This window comes from Pithys albifrons, chromosome 4 (assembly GCF_047495875.1).
Source record: "Pithys albifrons albifrons isolate INPA30051 chromosome 4, PitAlb_v1, whole genome shotgun sequence".
Classification (NCBI taxonomy): domain Eukaryota; kingdom Metazoa; phylum Chordata; class Aves; order Passeriformes; family Thamnophilidae; genus Pithys; species Pithys albifrons.
In genome coordinates this window covers 60,822,615-60,850,072 of record NC_092461.1, presented here as the reverse complement: position 1 = coordinate 60,850,072, position 27,458 = coordinate 60,822,615, and the positions used below count along the sequence as shown (strand labels likewise).

Sequence of the window (27,458 nt, the reverse complement as noted above, 5' to 3'; positions counted from 1 at the left end):
TGGGGAGGTTTGGCTGAGCAGATGCACTGGAAGCAGTGTGGGTGCTGCTGGTGCAGTGTTGTTGTAGCTGCCAGACTCGGGCATGAACCTCCTGAGCTTACCACTCGAGATCCTTGGCAAACTGGTTTTCTGTGTGATGGCATCACTTTGATCAGCTAAGAGACAGTAACTTTCAGCTGAGCCTGTCCTGGGTTCCTGGCACAGATCTCCATGTTTGTAAGGGGGAGCTGAGGGTAAAGGCACCTGTGCTAGCCGAAAGTCTAATTACATTCCATCCTAGACTGATTTGCAGGAGAGTTCAAACTACAAAACTTGTAATTCTTTGCGACAGTACCATCTGCCATGGATGAACCAGATAATCAGGGAGAGTTCACCTAGGACCCAGTCATGTCTGTGGCTAGAATAAAAATTTGCTATTTTATTCATATAGTAGTTCTGTTATTTACTTCAGGTCAATACATATGTCTTCTAAAATAATAAATGAGTAGAGAGGTTATAGTTCTTAAGCAGATACTGAAGAGCTTTCTAAATGATGATCACATTGATCAGCTGTCATTTAGGAGGAGATCAAATAGATATTAACTTAAATATAAATACATGTTTGATGAACTGGTCTTAGGATGTCAATTACTGGTAATACAATCAAGAGGAATGATTTTTTAAGTCTTGAAGAATTGAAAATTTATATAGCCATTGCAGAATGGTTCTTTGCAATTTTTGCTTTCATGGCATAATTTGCTAAATATTGTATTTTAAATGGACTGATATCCTTTCTCTCTCCTTTTAGCAGTGTAAGCTGAGTTACGTTTCTTTCCTGCTGAATACACACACACACACACACACACACACACACACACACACACACACACATATATATATATGTGACATGGTTCATGCATATCTCATTTTAAATTATGCTGATGTGTCAGAACCATTTAAAGCAGAGAAACCAGAGAATACACTTCTGTAGTCATTGGCAAGACTACTCAAATCTGTTCAGGGGTATTTAGAAATCCAGAATGTAGAATATATAATTTGGTCTTAGAATGATAAACTTTGCAATTTTTTTTTTGCATGATAAACTTAGTCCAAGTACTTACAGTATTGTTATAGACTCTAGAGCTTTTATTGTTAATTTGCAAGCAGGCCTTTGCAGATCTCTTAGGATTCAGTTTTCACAGCTAGATACAGACTTCCTATGAGAAGAAGTGTCCAATCATATCAACCAGATCAGGTGATGATCCAACTTCTCATCTAAGTAATGGGGATGAAACTTCTCTGAAGTCCTTAATAGACTTTAGATGAAAAATTGGTTTAACAGAGCTGCCTGTTGTTTGTTTTCTTGAAGAGTGCTACACTGTATCTGACCCTCAGGATGCCTTGAAGTTAACAGAGTATCAATGACATACTGATAATTGAAATAGTGATTTAAATTTACTAATTATTCCCAGAATTAGGTAGCTATTTTGCTGAATATATGCAAACCAGAATGTAACCACACAGTGACAATTGTTTTTTCCTTCCTACTATAGCTGTGTTGATGCTGATGTAACTCTGAGCTATGATGACCCTGAACAAGCAGAACCAACAGTACAAATATACAATCAGTGAACTTACAACTCTGCTATGGATATCCTGTCATCTCGTGGGGCCTCAGGTGCAAGATATTCTTCAAGTTCCTACTAAGTCTGCAGAAAAATTGAATTCAAATCAAACAGGTCCTGAAATGGGACCAGAGTCTGTTTCTGAGCTGGATGTTCACTGTACAGCACCTTCGTGGGGGAACCTGTGAAGCTGCAGATGGGGGCACTGCCAGGGACACATCTCTGCCCCCAGCTGGAAACTTCTATAGGGGGTTTTGGGTATGCTAAGTACATTTTTTTCAGACAGATAAATTTAATGGCTAAAATATCCTCCCAGCTCCATTATTTCTAGGAAGGCAAGTTGTGCTTCCAGATCCCTCAATGGGACCCCTGAGTGCAGTGATTTCAGGACACCAAAGAGCTCGGATACTAATTTCAATCTGCAGTCTTTCCGGTAGAGGATCTTCTTGGGTTTGGAAACAATGGTGCCTGTTCGCTGAGCTCACCAGCTTTATACCCTCCCCTCTCACTGTCTCATGGCTCCATCTGTTTCCCCAATTTCCTGCTTGCGTGCTCTTCTGGGCTGGTCCCTAGACCTGCCCCAACCATGCCCACTGGGGAGAGCTCCTTCAGATGTGTTTTCTCCAGCTCAGCCTCTCTTTGCAGAAGAGGTTTTGGTTCTATTTCCTGACAGCTTCCCATCCTTTTTGATCTTGTGGCATTTTAAAAAGTAGAATGGACTGACAAAGTCTCCTAAAAAATATGAATCCTTTGTTTGCCAACTGAAAAGGGATAAAGTAAAATTACACTGGAAAGAAAAAAAAAACCCTGCCTCTTCAAATGGATGCTAAATGATGACAACAAAGAAGTAAATATTGTTTACTTTTGAGTTCTACAAGTGTAGTATATGCTGTATAAAATAAAAGTTCTCACCCTGTCCCAGAGGACTTGCCTCTATTACTGCTCTGCTGACCTGGGTGTTTAGCGGGGCCTCCAGTAACGACAAAATTGTCAGTAAGGTCTCTGCATTGTCATATATAAAAACTCAGCATCTGAGAATCCATTCTGCATGTGCCAGCATAGCAAGAAGGTGGGTTTTGTTGCTAGTGTTTAATATTTTTTTAATTGTGGTGCTACCTGTGAGCAGATAATGTGTTATATTTCACAGGGAATTGCACCCTTTTATATCAAGTTATGCGTTTCCCGGCAATCAATAGTTTGCATAAGCATTTGTCTTGTTCAAATAAAAGTAACTACACTCCAAAATCATCAAAGGGAGTTAAGTACAAACCAATGTGAATTTCTACCTTTCAGTATTCATCCTTCACTTCTTAAAATATATTTTAGGGCACAAGGGGAAAAAATTTACTGTTTAGTTGGTTAGTAACAGCTGGTGATAGTTTATTTCAGTAGTCCTGTCATTATTAATACAGCAGATAGTCAACATAATAACACTTATCAAAATAAATTAATGAAATGTTCCCATCTTATATGCTTCAACTGGAATTTCATTGCAATTTAGCATAACTGACATGTTCATTTGAGACAAAGTACCGTTAATACCTGAGTTAAACAAAATAATTCTCTTTATGCCTGAGCTCTGGAATATTATTTGCACTGGTTGCTTTAAAGTTGTATGGTCCTGAACTAAATAGCCAAAAATGCTGAAGAACTTCAAAGGTTCATAATACTCAGGTAATCCAACAAGTATTAACAGTCTCTCCTCCCTAAAAAGAGAATCATGACATAACTAATTAATTTGCCATAGTAAGTAATCCACTGACATTTACAATAAGCACCTCTGTTGGAGGTTGAAGTAAATATTAAGTTGCACATAAAACTATAAATAGTAAGAATTTTGATGCCAGGCAGTTTCAAAATGCTATGGAAAATAGATGAGCGCTGGCTGAGTGAAATAAATTAGAAGGTCTCAGCAACATGACCATGCAAAGAGCGCATCTATCTGTGAAAGTAACCACAGAGCAGACCTGCCCTGTCGTGCTGGTAGGGGGCATTGGCCAGGTTGTCCTATGTCTGACTAAAGTGAAGTGTCTGAAGTTCGGTTTTGACAGCTTTAGTTTGTCCCAGCTGGAGGGAGTCTCAGCATGAAGTCCCATTTAAAGGCTGAAGCACAGTTGTGTGTGTGATGGGAGTCTCCCCTCCACTGCTATGGATGGCATGGACAACCCCTTGTAGGATGGAGGCAAAGTAGTTGTGTGAGACCTTCTAGGCAGGGGTTTTATGCAGTTTTGGTTGCTGTCACAGCTGCTTATCTTAGCTGGTTTCTGAGGTTGCTGGTCAAAGCTGCCCACCATGCCCCTCCATGGAGGTTACGGAGCCCTTTGACTGGTTCCTTTGCACAGATGGTCTTATTCTGTTACCGTGAGAGCTCTGGGTGCTGGATGCCGGAACCTCTTGGCTCAGCTTCAGGGCAGGTGGCAGGGCTCACAAAATGATCCAAAGTGTCAAGTATGGAAGCTGTGAGCCGAGTATTCCTGAGCATGGGATATGCTGCACAAACTCCAGTGCTCTGAGGTGCTGTATTAATATTGTGCCTTGACCCCCAGTTACTGCAGATCTTGTGTAGGCCTGAGCAGCCCATGCTGATGTGCCTTCCGACTTGTGTGGCTCACACTTTCAAAACACAGACATGTGAGTCCTAACTTTCTGGAGCCCCAAGAATGAGCACCACCTCCTGTGTCACATAAGAAAGCCCCTGGTTGCTCTTTCACATCATCCTAATGTGCAATGACATTATGTGCTGCCTTGATCTCTGGCTTCCACCACAAGCCTATTTTTGTTTCTGGCATAAGAAAAAGACTAGGTAGGCTTAAGGCCTGATTTCCACAAACCAGTTCCTGAGCAGCACTGACCTAGCTGAAGGTCTGCAACAAGTGATCCACCTCAAACAAATGTCAGTTTGTCATCCTTTCACCAAAAAAAGAGCATTTTTGTAGGTCTTGTTGCCTATGATTTTCTTTAGGTTCATAACTATATATATATCAGTTCTGCATATATACAGATGTAAGTGAAAGAGAGCATTATTTTACTTTGAGCACTTTTGTCCATCAGTAGTGGCTGTGTAGATGAAAGGGATGTGGCCATTGCAAGACAGTGGTTTGAGAACTGATCTCTATTGACTTTATATTCTGTTAATAGTTCAGTGAAATCTGTCACATAAAATAAATGATCTGATATTTTAGGCAACTCCACTGCTTTGGGTAGCAAGTCATTAGATTTGGATAGGCAAGTGGCTGGAATGCTCAGCACACTGTGGGCTGGTGCAGAGAGGATTGACCCTCACTGGCAGCATCAGTCTGAACTCTCGCACATAGATAGGTAGGTGGGGAAACATGGGACTTGGGGTCACCCAAAATCCTGCTACACCAAGGCTATGGATTAATGAGAATAATCAGAGGGTTACTGAACAGAAAAGAGGGATCAGCACTCTCATGCCACTGAACATACATAATTGATTACAAGAATTAGGGAGAAATTTTTACTTTCTTACTTCAGGGTTTTGTTTGACAACTCTGGTATGGTCCCTGTGATAACATTTCCTGCTTGTTTTTTAGGTACTTCATTTAAGGTTTAAATGGTGAATATGTCGATTTTCTTCTATTGCTCTTTCTTTAAAAGATGTGTTGCAAGGAGCTAAGCTTTGAATGGAAGAGGTATGTGGAGTTCCACTGGGTAGGATCATTTCCATTGGTCCTTTGTCAAAATGCAGGATGATAAAGGATCCCAGGCAGAATCTGCAGCCATCACGGTGTTAGAAAATCAGGACATTGCTTTGAAGTTTCATATTTGACTACACACGTTAACACAGTCACTGTTACTATGAAAAACGTAAAACCCGCAAAAGCGCCTACTCAAAAACAGAAATCTCATCAGTATCTCATATTTCTAAATGACACAAACATGTAAAAGTTCACCTCACTCTCCTTTCCATGAAATTCAGGTCCCTTTGCAAATGCTGTCTCAAATTTGTTAGCAGAAAAGCTTCAGTTTTGATGTCAAGGATGAACACCCCAGTGTTTAACAGAGCATATGCCCAGAGTCTTGGATTCTGCAAAGCCATAGCTGAGTTCCACTGAATGTTTAGAAGCAGATTTAATAAGGATTTATTTTCTACAGGTAGTAGAATAATTAAAAACCCGATACGCTTAATTTAATTTCATTGCTTAATCTTGATTGACATCTAATTTAAGCAAAGAAGCTGAAAATTGTCCTGCTTATGTTCCTTCCTCCTCGAAAGACAGAGTTCCTGCATATTGCTGAATGTTTGTTTATTCACTCATTGAAGCAACACTATAATTAAGCAGATGTTAATTACATCTTAATGCAATTGAATTAATGTCATAAATGATCACCTATCTTTTAATTAGATTCCAAGTGATTATTTATGCCCTCATGATACTCTGATTTTATTTACATGGCATAAAAGCTTAAATTTCCTACTTCTGTGGTTGAAAACTGTAAATTTTCCAGTGAGAAAATTTAAGTAACCTGATGTTTTGGTCTACATGAACTTTTCAAGTGAATGGTATTTATTTTGAAGTCATACAATTCTGACAAGAATCACATCTGTGAAGTCAAGGAGAAAAAATGTTCAGCATCTCCCTGTCCTTAAACAAACTGTACATTTCAGAAAATACCAGAGATTTATTGGTGAACCAGAGGGAGATTAAGGGAAGGCTGAGGTTAAGACTATCATTTGTAACTTTCAAATCACTAATTTGAAAGCAGGATGAAAATATGACCTTTGAAGTCTTCCAGGATAAATGGTGTGAATGTTTGCTATGAAACCTTTCTGCTGCCTCTCTTTGGAGCTGTGACAGTGCACACTGTACAGCCATGTCCTGAGTGGAATTTGTCTCTCACTACTAAAACCAAAATTCAGTGTAGAGTGGAACCTCTTACATATTCAGTAATAAAACATCACAATTTGCATTGCTGATTCATGCTTGTTTTAAAGACTAAAAAGCCTAATTGTGTGAATGTCTGAAGAATACGGAAAAACTCAGGTGAGACAGGTAGACCTTAACGTATCAGGAGGAAAGCTTATGTTTCTGGCTTGGCTCTTCTACTTACATCATTTATTCAAACTCACTGGTCAACATTCTTTCAGGATCAAGTAATTTTTCTTGTAAGAAAGCAAATCAGCTTGTAGGAGCTCCTCCACAGCTATGCAGTAACTCTGTTAACTGCAATTGAATTTAATTTTCTAATTTATAAAAGACACGGCTTAATCACCATTACCACTGAATTAGGATATTAACTTCCTACCTTGTATGATTTGAGTAATTCAAATGGTGTGTTTCACTGTATGTCTCTGTGTGGATGTGCCATGAGCAGCACCTGTGGCTTCCTGGAACAAAGAGAGTGTCTTCTTTAAGAGACACAGATCACTAAGGATTTAAAGGTCATTCTGGAGCAATATGTGACAGACTGTGTTAGATCTGATCTTATGCTTGACTTCTATTACTTCTGCTTTGGTGAGTATTAAGGTTACAAATATTGGAACGACACTTAAAAAAAAAAGAAAACCACAAAAAGGAACTGTTAAGAGTACAGGAGAGCAGGGCTTACCCTGCTTGTAGTTAAAGCAGGTCTCTAAACAACAGTGGTAGATCAGATCTGCAAAATTCATTAATCTGTTTCATAAATTCTGGAAATAACAGTTATATCAAATGGATTCCTGCTATGAAAAGTGACTAATGCATTTTATGTGTTAGGCTCTTGCAGTAAGAGAAATGCAGAAGTATGCAATCACATAATTATATAATCATTTTGGTTGGAAAAGACCTCAAAGATCCTTGAGTCCAACTGTTAACCCAACTCAGCTGCCATGTACAACAGAATGACACTCTTCATATTTTCTTACCTTCACTTTTCCCATATTTTCCCAATGTCTCCACAGCACACATTTCAGATCCATTTCAGGTCTCCCCTGCTATTACTATTTGGGATAATATTCCATATCCAATTCTACTCTAGTTAAATATGTTAATAAGATTGGTATACTGCAAATACATCTGTAACTATCCCCTTGGACTATTTGATGGGCTCTGAAATGGGCTTCTGCTTAAACCCCTGATACAATGGGAAGGTCTAGAAGAACAGGAAACAACAACACTGCCTGCAAGCTCACGTCATGCCAGCTATTTCATGCCAAAAGTTGTTCTCAAGCACCTGGCAAGCACAATACATTCATTTTCCAAATGTCAGTGGCCAGCCAGCACCTCAGGACATTCCCTCCCAACACAGGGACACTCGATAGGCACAATCAGGCAGTTTTGGCTGCCAGCCTTATTCCTGAGTCACATGCCCAAACTGTAAGGATGAAAGTGCCTTTTGTTTCTGTTTTCGTCTTGCAAGTGGCAACTTTTTCTGCTCTCCCTCCTATTTATTTTACTCTGCCATTAGTATTTTGCAGTCTTTTGACAGGGCTTTGATAAAAGCATATTTGGAGTATTGAAAATTCCCCATAGGTGCCCAGATGCAACAGCTGGTTCCTGCTGTAATATGCAAACTATTAACGGCAGGCTGTAAGCACCTGGCTTTGGGGGGCTGGCACAGCCATGGGAGCCTGGCATGTGCACAGGTCTTTTGTAGGTGCCATTATTCAACGTCACCTTCTCCAGGAAACAGGGAGTGCTCCAGACCCAGAGATGGTGGGGCAAGTGTCAGTGTCAGGAGGCCTCTGCCTGCTGGCAGCGGAGCCCAGGGTGCTGCTCCACCACCTCCTGCTTTCCAGCTGTAGGTCACATCTACCCTAAAGTTCATTCCTACAGCCAGCTGGCAGCAGTAATGCTGTCTGAACAGTGAACTGAAAGAAGCCTTGTCCCCACACAGAGGGTGTCCTCAGTAGGGTATTTGTGTACAGCCTGTCTAGCTGGCCTTTGAGATGTAGGCTTGGCTTCAGTGTACATAATACAACTTCATATAAATGGTCTTTGAGGTTCTCTGACTCATAGTCAAAAAGAACTTTTCATTTCCATCCAAAATAAATTCAAATAATGCTTCTTCCCATGACTGAAAAGACATTTTCTTCAGTCTCTCTCATTTAGTGTGAAGAATGTGAGATGGGTGTACACAGGGCTTTCAAATGTCAGCCAATTAGCCAGTAGTCATAAGGTGAATTGAAAGCATTTTTCCTTCTATTTTGTTTTCTTCATGAGATGACATCTCACCTATCTGAACACTTAGCAGTACATATCTCTGGCAGCCAAAGCCAGTGACTTACATTTTTAATGTCAACCACTACACACTTGCAATTTAAACATCCATAAAAACCACCTTGATGCTTGAAATAAAATAAAAGTTTGTCAAAGTAGCCAAAAGCATTAATGACTTTAGAGCTGGCTATATGATCTATGCATCCAGTATTTTTACCTATCTGGCAGCAACAGACTACAGAAGTGCTCAGCCTTGTGGGTAAAGTATGAAGTTCACATGTCCACACTGAGTCTCTGAAATGTCTCTTCTGCCTTCAGGCCGCCTGTTTGAGAGAAATGGCCAGTTACTGGCAGGAAATAGTAGAACTGCTGTTTCTTTCTGCCTGAGAAGAAAGGACATCGGACAACAACATGTGCACACACACGTGTTGTCCCTGTGTGTCTGCGTGCAGACGTGTGTGTGTGTGTGTGTGTGCGCGCGCGTGCAAAAAAAACCCCAAACCCTCAACCTCCTCACCACATGCCTCCACCTTCCATCAAAAAAGTGGGGCTTGGACAAAGCCCTAAGTCCTCAAAGGTGTGCAGCTGCCTTTTGAGGACCTGGTATAAACTGATTAGTGCTCAGGTAAATCAGAGATTGAGTGGTCTGGCTTACTGGAAGTGGTCCTTGGCTAAAAGTTTGCCTTGATCCTGCATTTTTTCATTTTTAGGGAAAGCCCATCTTTCCTCTCAGCATGGTCAGGCAGGAGACAAGCAGAAAGGTGCATGGTCAGGAGGAAACACTAATTCTTTCGAGAACTGACATTTGTTTGGAAGGAGGGCTGCACTACTGATTGCCTTTTACTGATTATCTTTTGTAGCCATTCCCTCTATTCATGGTAACACTTGCACTAGTATGTAGCAGGGAATATTACTCTAGATGAAATTAAAAACCCGATGGAACAGAGCTTTGCTGAGGACGAGGGGACGGCAGCACCTGATTACCAGCACATATGTCCATTGGTGCCAATGGAGCATTATAGTTTACTCTCTGGTTGAGTCATCTCCCCTTGAGGAAGTTGCATGAAAATAGCATTTAACAAGCGTGATAAAGACTGTAGAGACAAAAGAGAGTGCAGAATCTGTTAGCAGTATTTCTGTAGCAAGCAGATGACTGAATGTATTTCCAAATGTTACCTAATTTCTTGTGTGACTCACACCATCACAGTCTATAGAACATATGCAACATTCGGTACAGCAGCGAATCAGTGTAAATACCAACATTTTTGTAGTCTGAGATGCCCACAGAGACTGTAAACCTGCAAATCTGCATTAATGTTCTTTTCAGATGGGGAGCTTGTATGACTATATAGTGGTCCAATTTTTTTTATTATCTTTATTAACCACAGGAAAATCCCACTGTATAAAGTTTTTTTCTTGAAGCTAATTTACACAAGGAGTTAGTAAAATGCACTGCTACCATGTCTGCATTTACTGACTCTTTTCAGTGGAACTCAAGCCAGCACACTGTAACAGCAAGCTGTTGCTTTCTGCACGTTTTGGACACAGATGTTCTCTTGAACATTTAATAAAAGGAGACCTCCTGGTAACTTCAATTATTCCCACAATTTAAAAATTGCATGAAAGTCCACCAAGTATCTTCAGCTGAGAAAATGAAGGAGATGGACACCTGTGGTGTGACTGAAGACTTGATGCTTCCTTGGTGTTTGGGTGTACTGTTTTGACTCCTAAGCCATCTTTGCTATCTGAATTCAGTGTGTCTTCTTGCAGAACAGCCTAAGGCTTCCCAACTCATTTCTTGCCTGTACTCCTTCCTGCACTGCAACCCTGCACTTGCAGGTTTTGCTCAATTATCCCCTTTCTAACTTCTGTCATAACACTGACATTTTTCTTGACTCACTACTGCTCACATTTTCATGTTCTTACCACTTGTCTTGTACAAACATCCTCCTACTTTATTCTTGCAGTACATCCTCCTTTAAGTTTCTGTTACAAGTAAAGGGCTCATTCCCTTATCCCCCCATTTCTTCCAACACACCACTGTCTAATGTTCACATTCCATAACAATTATCATAGAATTACAGAAAATAGGCCATTAAGGGACACTCGGCAATCTTTCAGTCTGTAATCTTATCCAGAGTAAAAATATGAAATCCTCTCATTTCTGTGGTAATCTAATTCAAAGATATTATTCTTACAATTAGAGAATTTTTCTTTATGCCTAACTTGCATCTCAATTTACATGCAATTTAAATCCATCTGTTTTTTCCTTAATCCCTGTGGGCCTGGAAAGCAGCTTTTTAGAGCAGCTGTTTGTGTACTGACGACAGCTACTTCTCAGTCTTCTATCCCATTCATATTCCTATCTAAGAAATGTCACTTTTTTCTGTGTCCAGTATCATTCATTTTGTGTTTTTCTCCTATAAAGTCTTTTCCCCTCTAACACATACAAGTTCTCAATACTTTTACCTTTCCCTCACTTCCTTTCCCCATACTTTCTGCTTTCTTCTGTTTGTGATTTCAACTTATCTGTACCTCCTTGTTCCTAAAGATTAATTTCCGGTTTTTCTGACAATGCCTGTTCTGCTGTGTATCATTGTTGCATGTGGAACAATGCTGCGATCTATGCCAGGAATGTGTTGTCTTGGTATGGCAGGAATGCATGGAAGCTGTCTGCTGTGATGTAATTGTCTTTCAATTACCTTCTCTTTGCAGAACGACTTTTTTAGTCCTAGCCCCTGTGAAAAGCTGCTGGTGCACTTCTGCCTTCACTGTTTCCATGGTAGCTGATCCCACCCTTTCATGACTTTCTCATCAGTGGCCTAAACACAACTAGAATTGTCATAATTAAATGGAAGGCAGTTTACAGTATTTTTGAAGTCTGGGTGGTATTATGTGTTAAAAGTACTTTGCAGCTAAAATTGGATAAGTAATTAAGCACCATCCCCTTAAATGGTGATACTTTCAGAGGTACTCCATGTAACATGTCCTGAATATAGTAAAATTGCAATGTTAAATAAATTTAATGACACTGTTCCAGAAGTACAGAATGTAATGGTTTAATTAACCCAGAGTTACAGCAGCCTGATTTTAACTAACTCCCTCTCCCTCCATCCCTTTCTTAAAGGCATTTTTGGTTCAAGCATTTCACCTGTATGCCTTTGGAACCAGATTCAGATTTGGATTCTGACTGAAATCCCAAAATCAGAGCCTGTAGCTCCAACAGCTGACTCACACCCCAGACCTAAATGCTTTCAACCTTTGGCATATTTGCAGGCTGGATTTCATATTTTTGTAGATTGCACTTTTCAGTGCAATATCTGACTTCCCCCTTCCACCCTCCCCCCCCCCCCCCGAATGTCTTTGAATAGTAACCATGAGGTGTTCAGGAGCTGGGATGTTTTTAAACTTGGGGTCACTAAGTGTAGACCAAGAAATTTAAATATCAAAACCCTTGCTCAAGGTTCATCTTTTGTGGTCTAATACAGTTTCTCTGTCAAGCTGCTGTTCAGTGAACCACAGTCCGAAAGTCTATAAAGTCTCTCTCTCTGATTAATGTACTGATCTCAAAGGAATTCAGGTACAGTTGTGGATTAACATTCATATTATTATTGTGAAAGATAACACATGAAATTCTACTCTTTGAATATATTCTGTATTTGCTTCTAATAAATCAACATAAAAACCCACAGAGTTCAAAATCTATAGTTTAAAGCCTATGATTCACCTGTCATTTATATGTCTTTACTTAATTAGTATTGAAGGTACTTATGAACATAAAATCTAGTCCTTGTCTAAATGTATGTGCACAAATTTCCATAGAGGTCTCTGATAAATCATTATAAAACAAGGAGGAAAATATATGAAAGCTAATGGAGGTGAGCAAATCCATATTTCCAACAATGTTTTTATTCTGTCCAAAAATCCACATGTACCTGTATCAAGTCCAGAAATTATCATACTGCACGGTCCCAATAAATCACAACCCTCAACAAGATCCCTTGGTCTTCTGACTTGAAAATCAGCTTCAGCTGTGTGGCCAGTCTTTTTCACAATATTAATGTGGACATATGTAGTAGAGTTCCTAATCCAGCTGATACCAGATTTTTTCTCAACGATGTCACAATTGCCTTGGTTTCCGTGAATTACAAAGAGCCATTGGAAATCTCTGTGTATAACATCACTTTCACTAATTTTCTTTTCAGTTCCCACATACTGTATTTAAATCACTGACCTGACACTGGAGACAGAGAGAATAGATTTGAAATTATAATAGAGTTGCATAAACCAGCATTGATAGTATGCAGAAAATGGACCAAATGAGAACTGTCATATATGACACCTGCAATTCTGTATAGGGCAATCTGCAGGAGAGATGGGGCTCCACAGCCACAGGGAGCTAAACCTGCTGCTTCAACAAGTGCCCCAGAGACAACACGAGTGCCTGCAGTGAGTGGGTCAGGTGTTGGGGCAATGGCCATGTGTGGGGAAAGTTTATTACATTGAATTTGCTATAGGAATGTGGGGGGTGGGTGGGCAGTGAAGGATATAAGATAATTTGAAAAATAGTGGAAGCATAGAAAAAATACAACTAAAACAATTTCACAGGTGATAAGAAAAATCTTGATTTTTCATTACTGAGAAAAATTCAAAACCTTCTTAGAGGAGTAACATTTAATATACTGCCAGTTTGCACCTAAAATCTCCTAGATAACCAGCCCCAAGTGACTGTGAGAAATATTAGCTGAAGGAAGCACATAATGACATGATGAAATTTAGATTATCAGGTTAAAAAAAGGTGTCTGTTCCCTGTTCACTCCGGGCCCCTCTTTTTAGCAAATGGAAAGAAGAAGCAAGAGAGATTTTAACAAATTCTTTTACCAGCTTCATTTTTGCTACTGATTTTACGGGGATGAGTGATTTGTTCAGCTGCTACGGTGATAGTCACACACATGAACTGTTTAGATAGATGAAGTGGCTTTTGTCCTTCTCGTTTAAAGCCGTTGACATTATAGGGAGTTTTTCTTAAAGATGTTGTGTATGGAAATTATATTTATCTCCTACAATGGTAGGCACTGTAATGGCTCAGTTTGCAGTTTCCATGTCCAGTAGAAAAAAATGGGAGATGGATACTGCAGAAGGCTCAGCTACAGCCTGTTGGCATACACAGTTTCTTGCTCAGACTTAACACGGCTTCTATTTTTTCCTGCTTCTGTGAATATTAAATGAGAGAATGAGACTATTTCATTTGAAAGGCTTATTTAGTCTCCCTTCTCTTAATTTGCTTTGTTTACTGAATTCCATTTCCATAGCAGAACAGTCTGTAGATCTGGCTCCCCTGGCTAAACGTTTCAAATGAGCTATGAGTAAAAACCATTTAGATACAATTCACAAGCATGTTTTATTAATAACAACTATGAATGTTACTGCAGCTCAGGATGCAGTGAATTTCTGCAAGCTTTTATCTCTGCATCTGCATTATTGTCAGAAACTTTTAATAAATTGTGTAATTGTATCTCAACAGAGCTTTTAATAGATATGCAATCACATAACGTGTCATTAAAGTTATGTAAGTACTATTTCAAGATTTTTAATTAGGCACTCACAAAGAGATGTTTACTTATCTTAAAGTCCACACCAAGATTTTTTTAACATTCGTCTGTATTTGAAAGGCAAATTATAGCCACATGTCACAAAATTTCTGCTTTCAAGCTGAACCCCTCCTTTTGGAATGCAAATGCAAAGGATTCCTCACTCTTTGTGCTCTGTATTGCTTTTCTGATGGGAATGCAAAGTAATATATACTAAGATGGATATATATATATATATATATATATATATAAATGTGTACATACACACACACACACACACACACACACATGCACACACACAAAAGGACTAAAAACCCATGATGACAGACAATTGTTTTTTATCTCAGCCTTTGGCTCCTCACCATTGTTCACTTGCTGCTTTTCTATGTACACTATACAGATGGTTTAACCAGGTAAACAGGGCTGTCCAGGAAACCAGGGCTCAAATTCAAAGGTGAGAGCTCACTGCTTACTGGCACCTGTGGGCAAACACAATTATGCCAGGAAAAACTACTTTGCCAGAGAAAAACTTTCCCTGCATTTGAAGTGGGGTAAAATTGTACATGCTAGATCATATCTTGAAACATTAAGTTGCATTGTGTGTCCATATTTGGGTTTTTTCCCCCTTAGGCATAGCAGATGCATTCCTACGTAACCCCATTTGTAAGTTTACAAGTGATATAAACCACTGGTAAAAACATCTCAGGTGGTAAATGACCATCTGCTGATTATGAAAACATTTTTTCCTTTCTATTTCTGCACAAATCCTTTGCTTGCTGCTGTTAAGATTTTTATATGCCTGAGTACATTATTCAATTTATACACCTTAAGAAATATTTCATGTACACTTCACTTTCATTATTGAACATATAATACAACGGGGATCACAAATGTCAGGGAAGAGTTGTCTCAGTGAAGCTGACTTTAAAATTTTCTGGCATTGTAGTTATTTCCATTTATTTTTCTTGAGTATGTATTTTTCTCTATTTGAAGAGCCAAAAATTTTCTTTAGGGAGCAGGCTATTTTGCAGAAAATAAAAATTCTTAAAGTTAGGCTTCATGCTGGTAGAATTATTTTAAAGAACAAGACAGTAATAACTACTTCCTAAAAATATGTTTCTAATAAATAGGAACTATTAATAAAACTTGCTGTCCTCTTCAACTAAACTTAGAGTTTTGGTGCAGTTTGCTAGTAATCTTAACTGGAATAACAGAAAATAAAATTTTCATCTGATTAAGAAGTTCAACAAATGTAATGGCTTTAAGACAGTTGCAATGGCCATTTTTCTCTGTGTAATACTGGCTCCCAGATTTCACTTTAATTTTGAACCTATGAAGACTCCGAGAAGGAGTGAAGTCTAAAAAAGTTAATTCACTTACAAGAACAGGTGTTAATGGCCAAGTCACTCACCAATTAGAACAAAATTGATTAAGTGATCTTTGCGGTGGAAGTGTAATTTGAGATACTAAATTTACAAAGATACAACAATCCTGTATCAGAGATAAAAGAAGACACAAGAGGAAGAAATTTTTTTTAATCATTTATTTTTAATTGTTTCCCAGGATCACTTTTGTTGAAAATAGTAACTCACAATGATTTCAAAGGGACCAGGACTTCACCCATTTTCCTGCTTCACTTCTTATTTATTGAATTTGTTAGAGAAATCGCTTCCAGAGAGTGAACAAAATAATTCATAAACAGGAAAAAGTAGTCTGAAACTCTATTAATAACCAACTTATTTTTATTAGAGCAAATACAGTTGTGAAAACTGTACATTGTACATTTTGGGTCAAGAATTATAAATACAGAAACTCATAGATAAAGAGTTCATTCTTTGACAGCAAGAAACTTTAAATAGACAAAATGACATTATTAAGTACATTGGCAGGCTTCATTGTGCTGTCCAAAATGTAGTGTACAGTATAACAACCAATTATAAATAGCCTTTCATGTAAAATACAACTGTGCACATTTTAGAAAAATACCAACAATTTGTTTGAGCTTTGTTTTAAAAAAGCTTATAAATCATACATATTTATAAATGGTACTAACATGCTTACTTAAATTTATAAACATTTTTCATAAGCTTTGTTACCCATTATTTCCAGAGCATAAAGTATTTTAAATAAACATTTAATAGGAATTAAATATGTCAGTTACAAAATTACCTCCTCATGTTAGGAGACAGGGGGTGATTTAGCTGTGGGATGGAACATTTCATCCATTAAGTCAAGGCTTACACAGCAACTTTTAAAATTTTGTTCTTATTTAAAAATTACTTTCCTAAATTTAAAACACAATTTAAACTTTTTTTTAAAAAATAAATATACAAGTTTTATTTTCATTTGCTCTCTTTCTGCTTTCTTCTTTATCCACACTGGTCAAAACACAGGATTCTCAACATACTGCTGTAAAAAACACCACGGTGTTACTGCCCTGCTCGGAGCTGCTTCGCTGCACAGTATTGAGTCAATACCTATGGGTACTTTAATATGCTGAATCAAAAAATAGCTAATGTGTTTTGTAAGAATGTTGCCCATTAAACCATGCATAAACTTAGAAAGTTTACTAACAGGTTCAAAAACTATACTGTATGAAAGATTTTCTAATAGAGCTAAAATAAACCATAATAGAAGCCCTTTGCTTTTTGCAGCTTTAAATTAAAATATTTACTTGCCAAATGATCACACCACATCTTCAGTAAATAAGCATGCATTTGATTAATACAGGGTACAGTAATTACAGTATAATGGCACATAAAAAGAAACATGATCACAGCATTTGAACAAAGGGCTATGAAACTACTTAAGACAAACTTTCCAAATGAAAATTTTGAGGCTTTTTTAATGCTGAGGTAAAATTATAAATGGACTTTAAAGACACTGAAGGCATCAAATCGATAAACAATCACTTAACATTTTAAATGCTCTACCTGAATGTATTCAACACAAATCTAGTTTTTTAAAATTATGATGATTTATTATGAGCATTAGTTAGCTGAACTGTCATTGGCATTAATGTGCACCCAGACAAGACTTTATTTTAACCGCTGGCAAAACAGCTCAGTGTTGAAACATATAAATTCCAATCACCAATTACCACAGCACCGGAATTAAGAAAAAGAAAAAAAGTCAACATGCAAACCCTATAGCTCATCTTCCTTGGCTTACTCTGATATTCCACCTCCTGTTCAGAATGTGCTGATACCAACATAAGATACTTACTCTATTATTATGAAAAATTTTGCTTGCTATTGGCCTAAGTACTTGAATAGTTTTAGGAAGATATCAGTACCATTAAATTTTGCAGTAATGGTACATTATTTCCTAAACCTTAAAGCAAAATAACTATTCAGGTTTAGGAAAATGAACTTAAGAATTTTGTCTTCAGACTAGGACAAGATGTTCGATTTTCTGCTTCTGCTGGTAGGCAGAACTGGTAGCTCTCTCCAGGTTGGACCAAACACTATGTTATGGCTATACATCAAATCTCATAAACAACAAATGAACAGAATCATGCACAAGCAAATGAAATTCGATCTCCCAGATCACTGCAGGAGATGTTAAAAGCAGCAGGTAATGGAATAAGACTGGTGACTGATGCTGCTAACTATTTCTTCTAATGAGATAGGAGTGAACGCTGGAATCACTTCCACAGCAACAGAATCCTCTGACCACATTCCTCTGGCAGTCGTTTTCCCATCTCCCCACTAAAAACATCAGACGGTAAAATAGTAAGGCAGCTGTTAGCTTCCATCAACAAAAAGTGCAGCTCCGTACATTTCCAGTTTAGTCACACTCTGCTGGAACAGATGGAGAAGCCAACGCACTTCAGTGGCGGGGCTGCTTCAGCAGATTATTTTGTTTGTTTTCCAACATGGCTGCTTGCTTCAGCTTTCAGAGGACCCCAAAGCCACGAGCCATCAGCAGAGAAACTGATCTGAGCCCCTGGCTGAATTTTCCAAGTTTCATCTCTCTTGCGTCCCATCCTAATTCCAAGCCTCCTTCCCTGTGTCTGAGTATGACAGGGGCCATTTAAAAGGCTGATGACACAACTGCAGAGAACTGTGGGCTAACACCACTAGTTGTCATGACTTCACTGAAGGGTCAAAACAGTTACAATATTAAATAACTATGTTGAATCACATTCAGGCATAGCTAAAATTAAAGTGGGGAACATTAAAAGTATGTAAAGAAAATTAAATCTTTATCATTTGAGGTGGGGTGGATATGGCGATTTTATATGAAAACAAGACCATTCTTACCTTTTCTAATTCCAATCAAGTTAGAAAATGGACAAAAAGAATGGCTAAACCAATATTCAACAGCATTACCAGGGCGATCATGACTGAGTTAGGGCCCTGAAAATAAAATAAACGTATTAGAATTAATGTAGCCTTCCACATATGCACAGCAATGAACATTAGGGTTTCACAATTTCAGCTGGCTTCCACCTTGCTCTGAAGGATACAGACCCTGCTCCCGAAACACAGTCACCACCCTTGGTATTCAAATGGGCTAAATATCATCTTCATAAAAATGAGCTTGATAAATACAGGTGAGAGTATATTATTACACTGTTCTTATTCACAGTGAGATTAAACCATCTGACAAATATGACTGCATAAATAAATGAAAACAAATCTATAAACACAAATGTCAGCTTAAAATAAAACAAAACAAAGAATGTGAACTACTTTAGGAAAGCTAGTGTGTTCATCTTCATCCTCACAGTAGGTTCCTTCTCCAATTCCGAGTCATTTCAAAACAGGCATAACAAATGTGGTTTATAAAAAGAATACATTTTTTTTACAACCAAAGGTGAAAAAACATTACTTACCACTGCACTAACAAACCTTTTCCCATTACAGATTAAAAATCATTTTACAGCTGCAAAGTTATACTTGCTTTGATTTATTCACTTATCTTACAGGCCTGTGTACTGAAGAATAGTCAAAAAACTCCTTCTAGTTAGAGCTAAAACTTGTTCGAAAGCTTAATCATTACACAATTTTAGTCCTTCTGTGAAGCCAGAGAAGGAAGTTTTTAATTATTTGGAGCAATTTTTGATAATTTCTTTTAAAAATGTGTATGTTTTCTAATGAACAATTTGAAAAAAAACGTCCAAATAGATGAAAATTCTCAGTTCTTCTGTTTCCCTCTTAAAATATTTGGTTTACTACAACATATTTTTACAAGGATTTGTATACTCTCCTATTTTAAGGCTGTACTGTAAGTAGAAACAGAGAAACTCTTCATTCATACAATGCCTTCCTAAATTGCAAACCACAAAGCCCACCAAAAATTCTGCGCAGAAAACTATATTCTGAAGTACTTTAGAATCACTGGCTTGCACAGTAAGCCAGTGCAATTCATTAGAAATGACATATTTTTTTAAATTTTTCACATGAGACATGCCTTGCAGAAGTTTATTATGCTTCATGACAACATAATGCTAACAATTAGCTATATAATTTCTGGAATGCTAAGGTGTAAGAACTTGCTGTCAGTAACTTGCCACAGCAGTGTAACTGGGAAGCTGCAGAATAGTACTTGTGTCATTATTGCATCACATGCTCTCCTCCTGAAACAGTCTCACTGAACAATTTCTACCACAACACACCTTTACACAGTGTGTCAGACAGCAGGCCAGATGTGGACTGCTAAGTTCTTGAGTAAGTCACAAAATATGTTATGTCAAGTACTGCTTAAATCTCTGGGGAGCCTAAACCCAATCAGCACCTCTACCCACAAAAGCTGCAAAGCTCCTTTTGCCCCAGTTCACAGGTATCTCTTCACATGCTGAGGAACTAGATGTTCAAATTCAAACAATGATTAAGATTACTAGGATGCCAGTTAAATGTTGCCCTAGAGGTAATGGTATTGGCAGCAGCATTCACATTTTGCTTAATGGCAGAATGTCTAAAACATTCACTAGGAAATTCAAGACAAGGTTTAATGACACCTTAGTCAAAGTGATTTTGAATAACAAGTTCCCACTTACCAGTGGTATGTCTTAACCATCAAGTCACAGAACAGAAGTGGAACCATGTTCCTTCCCCCTTAGTGGAAATGACTTATCATGTGCCAAAGAATATGAGACTCTTGGTGACAGAGAAGAGGCATAAAAGGAGAGCACGGCTCCAGATATGGTTATGTTTCTGACCACTGTAAGTAGCCTTGCTGTTAATACCTTCTTTCTGGCACAGTCACAACTGTGCTAGGTTGAGTGCTTCTGTGCTTTTCTACTGTGAAGGAAATCCAAGTTCCCATCAGGATTCCCACCAAATGCATTTGGGAATTGTGAGATTTATGCATGGAGGCCATACTGAAAGAATTTGAGCAACAAGAGGTTTTTTACTTGAAATAAAAACTACTTTGAGAATATCTCAGTTTTGTTGTCTTGGAATGGCAGTGTCAATACCCTTAGGAGTGGACCTTCCATTTAATGACCGTTTCTTTTGCAAAAAAAAAATCCCAGAATCTCATGACAAACACGTCAATGTTACAAAGCTCTCTAGAGGAAACATGATTTGATTACACTTATTAATTTCCACTAAGATGTGGATTCAGCATCTTTCTTTCTGGTGTTGACAGACCGGAACAGGTTGCCCAGAGAAGCTGTGGATGCCCCACCACTGGAAGTATTCAAAGTCAGGTTGGATGAGGCTTTGAGTAACCTGGTCTAATGGAAGGTTTCCTGCCCACGGCAGAGGGTTTGGAATCAGATGATCTTCAAATATCCCTTCCAACCCAAACCATTCTATTGTTCCATGATCCTACAATTCAAATAGGGACTCCCTATGTGATTAAGATTAGATCAATAGTTCCCTTATAGGCTGGAATCCCACCCAAGGATTTTAAGTTATACTGCACAAGGAATTGCAAGGAAATGTGAGGGAGATCATTGCCAAATGCCATTAAAATTCACTGGGATTTGGCCATCTAATACTTTGCATATTTGAAAATAACATCTGTTGTAACATTGATTTATTATGACTGAACAAAAATATTTGAACCTACGGGGACTTCATGGGAGCCAGGAACTCATTCATTACCTGAAATATACTGTGGAACAGCATCCTGGTAGCTGCAAGACAGACTTTGCCTGATTGACCAATCAGGAGTGCAGCTCCAACAGCAGCTTGCTATCGGAAGTGCACTCTCTAGGAATGAAGCTTGTTGGAGGGGGAGGGGACTTCTCTTTTGATGCACCTGTCAGATGGGTTGGTTATGTGTAACAATCTCACCACAATAACATTAGGTAAAATAGGCTAAAAACGTTAGGGGCTACAGGCTCAATCTAAAAAGACAGAGGAAAGTGACACCTTGAGAATTGGGCTGTCAATTTTACATGACGATCATAGAAAAATGTGTTCTCTCTTTATGATAATGAATCTATGCTTTACACAAAGAAGTACATCTCATCTCCCTTGGCCTGCTGATGTGTATTTTGTTTCCTCTTCTGAAAACTATGCCTTTCAGCCCACAGCAACATTTCCTGATACACTACGAAATGATCAAACAATATTTGTGGAGCATATGGTTGTTGTGCAATGAACTACTACCTTTTTGTAGGCACCAATGAAATAAGCACTTAATGCTTTAAGACAAATACCACAAATAAAACTTTAGTGTGGTGCAAAGGCTTAAAATAGCAAAAGCCAAAATTAGTTTGAACAGTCCAAGAGTGACTAGAACAGGTGCACTAAAGAAGCTGTAGTAGAAAACTTTCAGTCCTGCCTAAAAATTTCTCTTTCAGCTTCTCGTAAGTCAGACATAAAAATATAACCATACAATTAGTTTTCATCTGGGGAGGAAAGTTAGTTATTTTCCAAAAATGTAATTTACTGAATTAGGAATGTCCACTAAATTTAGCATAAAGTTCCTTCTCAGAGGTTTTAATTTGGGATCAGGCAAATACTGATCTATTTTTTTAATATCATGGTAGTTATAGCCCTTACTAAATGGATGTTAAGTGAACAAAGAGATGGGAGTAAAAGCACACTGGGTAGAGTTCAGCAAAACATAATGCTTTTAGACACAGGTAAAACCCAGGCTAAACACTCTGTGTGGTTTAAAAGTACTTATCTGCAAAATGAAAAAAACCCTGCAATACAGTAAAACACTTGTGCCTGGGCCTGTACCTATCCCAGGGCAATACATGGAGACACATGGGCAAAGCAAGCATGTGAATGTACACCACAACAGTGTTTCGTGAAATTCTGTCCTATTTTTCACCCAAATTCATATCTCAAATTAGCTCATCTTCAGGGTGGGACAGCAGCATGCAAACCAAAACTGGGGCCAGAGGCTGCTACTGAGTAGTGAGAAACAACACTACTGGTTTATGGTTGTGTCTCTGTGCAACCTTCACACTGTGGTAAATATAAATTACCTAATTATATAATTTGCCTAATTCTCAGTGAAACAAGGATGATTTCTCTCTCATAAATGACAGGTAACGCCTGTAGACTGACAGATGTTTTTGAGCAGCTGATGAATGGTGACTTTGCCATTGTGCTTTATGCATTATTCTACCTTGATAAAACTGTAAGTCGTCTTGAGGTCTGAAGGTATTTCAAACTTTGATTTTTGAACATCAGAGAGTAAGTACATAGAGAAACACACTTACATGTGTGCCCTAAGAAGTATGTGCTAGTATAATGACAGAAATGGGGATATCTAGAGAATCAGTACTGCTTATTGCACATATGATACTCAATGACATTGTTCAGGATGTAACAGACCCACAGAAAATACAAAACATGAATTTGATACTAAAACAGCGGCTGCAAGCTTTGCTTCAAATAAAGTTGCTTAAAGGTCTCAATCCAAATTAAAGTTGATGTTTCATTCAGATGTGAGATATGGCTTTGATTTAAATATTTGGAAGAATTGAAAATCTTCCCCCCTTCTGTATCTATCTTCTTAATGCATTATCACTGGAAACTCAGAAAAAGCACAGCACAATTTTATATAGCACTTTCACATAATCTAATGAAATTGCTCAACAAATGCTACTAGATTCATTTTTGGATTCCAAAAATATGTTTTATCATTCTCTTTTCATGAGTGAGAGTTTTTGTCTTATATTCCTTAAAAAATAGATTACAAAGCATAACAAAATAATTTGCCAGGATGACTAAAAAGCAATTGCAATTTCTTACCAAAATAAAATAATTCCCCAAGGCAACTCTAGAATTCTGAAGTCTCCCAACATTCAGAAGTGTTTGGGATAAAGAGAAGTACATAAATCAGGACAAGGGGGAATGGATTCAAACTAAAAGAAAGTAGGTTTAGATTAGATATTAGGAAAAAATTTTTTACTGTGAGGGTGGTGAGTCACTGGAACAGGCTGCCCAGAGAAGCCATGGGTGCCCCATCCCTGGAAGTGTTCAAGGCCAGACGGGAGAGAGCTCTGAGCAACCTGATCTAGTGAAAGTGTCCCTGCCCACGACAGTGGGGCTGGAACAAGACAATCTTTAGTGTCCGTTCCAACCCAAACTATGCTATGATTCTATGAATCTGCTTCTCCTCAGTAACTGTGCATTCTTAGGTTAGTCACTGCATAATTTCAGCACACTACTGAGCTCACTCCAGCAGCACTGCAGAACAGGCTACTGTTTTTCTGAAGCTGAAAGGTGATACTGAAAATTAAAAGTCTTCAGGCGATGTTAATGGTCATTCTGTACTGTTTCTCCTAGGCCAGTAGGCTGCTCTTTTCCTGCTTTAAATGTTTTAGCATTTTCACATATTTCAGCATTTTAAAGAAATAAGGATGTAGGAAATTTATTCTATAAGGACAAATTCATAGACACATATGGAAGACATCTTTAAAAAACACCCACATACACCTTCATATATCCTAGAATACTTTTAAATTAAAAATGAATTCCTAAAATCTACCTTCCTTCCTTATTGAAATGCAAGTAATAAGAATAGTGCAATTAAGATACTCCAAATGAAGTAGAGGACAGTTCCAAGATGACCTCTAATACCAGCAAACAAGGAGTAGCTACTGCACAGTATCTCATCACTTTTACACCTTTTTTGATAACAGGCTCATTTCCTGATTCTGAGTATTCTAGAAAGTCAATAAACTGCTGTTCAGGTGCTCTACTTGTTAAGATGAAGACTTGCTCAGCTCCAAAACATTATGTGGAATGCAGAAAAAATAAGGACTATTTCTAGTCACTAATTTTCACCAGAGCTGAACAAACAATTCCAATTCAGGCTAAAATTTTGTACATGCTCACTCAACATTTACAAGCCTGACAGCTTTGTGTTACCCTACATAGGAGTCATATCTGTGAGATTTGAAAGGTTAAAGGGCTGTTATCAGCTGTAATACAGATTTGCAGATTACAAAACCTCTGTGAACATCTACTTTGATCCGCACACAACAGAATATAAGCTTCCTGCAGAACTAGAGAATATAATTTTGGCAAAATGCTCATTATAGAACTGTTCAGGGATGTCTCCAAAACCTTGGCACCTGAAAACTGATGTCACATTTAATTAATATCATTAAAAGCAACTTAAAACAAGACTTTTATCTGAATCTGTTGAGTTGTTGGATCTTTTTACACATTTGTTTGTTGTCCTTGAAAACTGCTTTATAAAGTGTACTTACAGGGAGTGATTTAATATGTCAGGGAGTTTTTACCTTGAATCTTTCATTGTAAGATGTGTTTTAATCATTCTTGCAGTTCTTTGTGAGACTTCCCCTTAAGGTTTCTTTTTAATTTAAATCTCTTATTTATGGACACTCTTTTATTCCAGAAGTAGTTGCACCCGTGCCAAAAGCAGATAGAACAGACTCCCATGTACTCCTGCTTAATCTTTTCTGCCGATAAATCTAAGGATTATATTAACATATCTGAACAACAGCAGCAGACTGGGAGCTCATGTTCAGTTGCCTCTCTTGCTCCTGATCCCCCAACCTTTTCCAGTTCTCATCCTGCACGGCCAGGCTTTATTCTCTTTCACATATAATACTATATTTTGCTGTGCTACCCATGGATAACTATACTTGCACCCTTCTTAGCAGTTGATTTGGATCAGCTTGTATTGGTCTTCATTATTTACCACTTTCCTGGTCTCTGTATCTGCTATGAACTTCATGGGTAATACTCTTATGTCCTTTTGCATGTCATTAATAAGAATGTAAGTAAAATAAGAATAGCAGGATTAAAGTAGGAATGACCTCATCAGAATAATACCAAATAACTGATGTTTTTCTAATTACGTTTTGAGAACCATCAGTCAGTTTTAAAAAAAAATCTTTTAATGTGACATTTAACCTTTGCACTCTGACTTCCTTGTTAAAATATATGACCACATAAAAGCAAATCAAGTGACCTTCTTGATCAAGCATATGATTCTTCTGTCACACCAAAAGCTGACAAACTTGTTTGACAAGACCATCTACAATTCATGCTAGTTGGAAATTCTTCCCCTTCTTTATTTTTAAATTCTTTAATAATGAAGTCTAGTGTCAATCATTCGAATGTTTTGCCTGCAATCAGTGCTTGGCTATCTGCACCTCCATAAATGGGTCATGCTGTTTATCCCATCAAAAATGAGATACTATTTGTTTTGTAGAGGAATACCAAAAACAGTTCAAACAAACAATGCCTATAAAAGAGAAATATTATGACAATTATCTAGACCTCTTCATTTGCTAAATGTTCACTTCAGGATCTACAACTAATGCTTTCCTGAGTTTCTCTTGACCCAGAAATCATTGAAACATCATGAGAGATTCTGAATTTCATAACCTGGCTTTTCCCAAAAACATGGAATAGAAATCATAGAATCACAGAATGAACTGGGTTGGAAGAGATCTCCGAGGATCATCAAGTCCAACCCTTGATCCAACCTCACTTTGATTACTGGATCACGGCACTCGGTGCCACATCCAGTCTCATCTTAAAAACCTCCAGGGATGAAGAATCTACCACCTCTCTGGGCAGCCCATTCCAATGTCTGATTACTCTCTCTGGAAAGAATTTCTTTCTAATATCCAACCTAAACCTCCCCTGGCAGAGCTTAAGCCCATGCCCTCTTGTTCTACTGCTGGTTGCTTGAGAGAAGAGACCAATCCCCCACCTGGCTACAACATCCCTTCAGGTAGTTATAGACAGTGATGAGGTCATCTCTAAGCCTCCTCTTCTTCAGACTAAACAACCCCAGCTCCCTCAGCCTCTCCCCATAGGACTTGTGCTCAAGTCCCTTCACCAGACTTGTTGCTCTTCTCTGGACCCGCTCCAGCACCTCAATATCTTTCCTGAACTGAGGGCCCCAGAACTGAACACAGTACTCAAGGTGTGGCCTCACCAACGCAGAGTACAGGGGAAGGATCACTGCCCTCATCCTGCTGGCCACACTATTCTTGATACAGGACAGGATCCCATTGGCCTTCTTGGCCACCTGGGCACATTGCTGGCTCATGTTGAGCTTCCTGTCAATCCAAACCCCCAGGTCACTTTCCACCTGGCTGCTCTCCAGCCACTCTGTGCCCAGCCTGTAGCGCTGCAGGGGATTGTTGTGGCCAAAGTGCAGGACCCGGCACTTGGCCTTGTTGAACTTCATCCCATTGGAATCAGTCCATCTCTCAAGTCTATCCAGATCCCTCTGCAGAGCCCTCCTGCCTTCCAGCAGGTCAACACTCCCTCCCAACTTGGTGTCATCAGCAAATTTGCTGATGATGGACTCAATCTCCTCATCTAAATCATCAATAAAGATGTTAAACAGGACTGGACCCAACACAGACCCCTGGGGAACACCACTAGTGACCGGCCACCAGCTGGATGCAGCTCCATTCACCATCACTCTCTGGGCCCGACCCTCCAGCCAGCTCCTAACCCAGCACAGAGTGCACCTGCCTGAGCTGTGGGCTGCCAGCTTTTCCAGGAGCAATGCTATTAGTCATCACTCTTGTTCTATATAGTTATTCATAGTTTTATTATTTTTAAATAAGAATGAAATTAAGATTCACACTAATCTGAATGTATAAATTTAAAACTCCTTCTCTGTTTCCTGATGAAAAGCAAAATTTTCCATGTCACTATGCAACACAAGCGTTGTTACAAAGTATG

General features: G+C 38.5%; 1 protein-coding gene across 4 annotated transcripts in view; it reads right to left on the bottom strand.

The window, feature by feature from the left end:
* Positions 1-15,902: 15,902 nt before the first annotated feature.
* Positions 15,903-27,458, bottom strand: part of JPH1 (junctophilin 1) — an 84,910-nt gene continuing 73,354 nt past the window's right edge. The window contains exons 5-6 of one of the 4 annotated variants that reach the window (XM_071554332.1): positions 18,621-18,716; positions 15,903-16,761 (exon numbers count right to left, since the gene is read on the bottom strand). In XM_071554332.1, coding sequence (XP_071410433.1) covers positions 18,636-18,716 — 81 coding nt within the window. In that variant the 3' untranslated portion in view covers positions 15,903-16,761; positions 18,621-18,635. Of the gene's footprint in view, positions 18,455-18,620; positions 18,717-27,458 lie in introns of all 4 variants that reach the window. The other 3 variants (XM_071554328.1, XM_071554329.1, XM_071554330.1) reach the window with 3 other exon arrangements.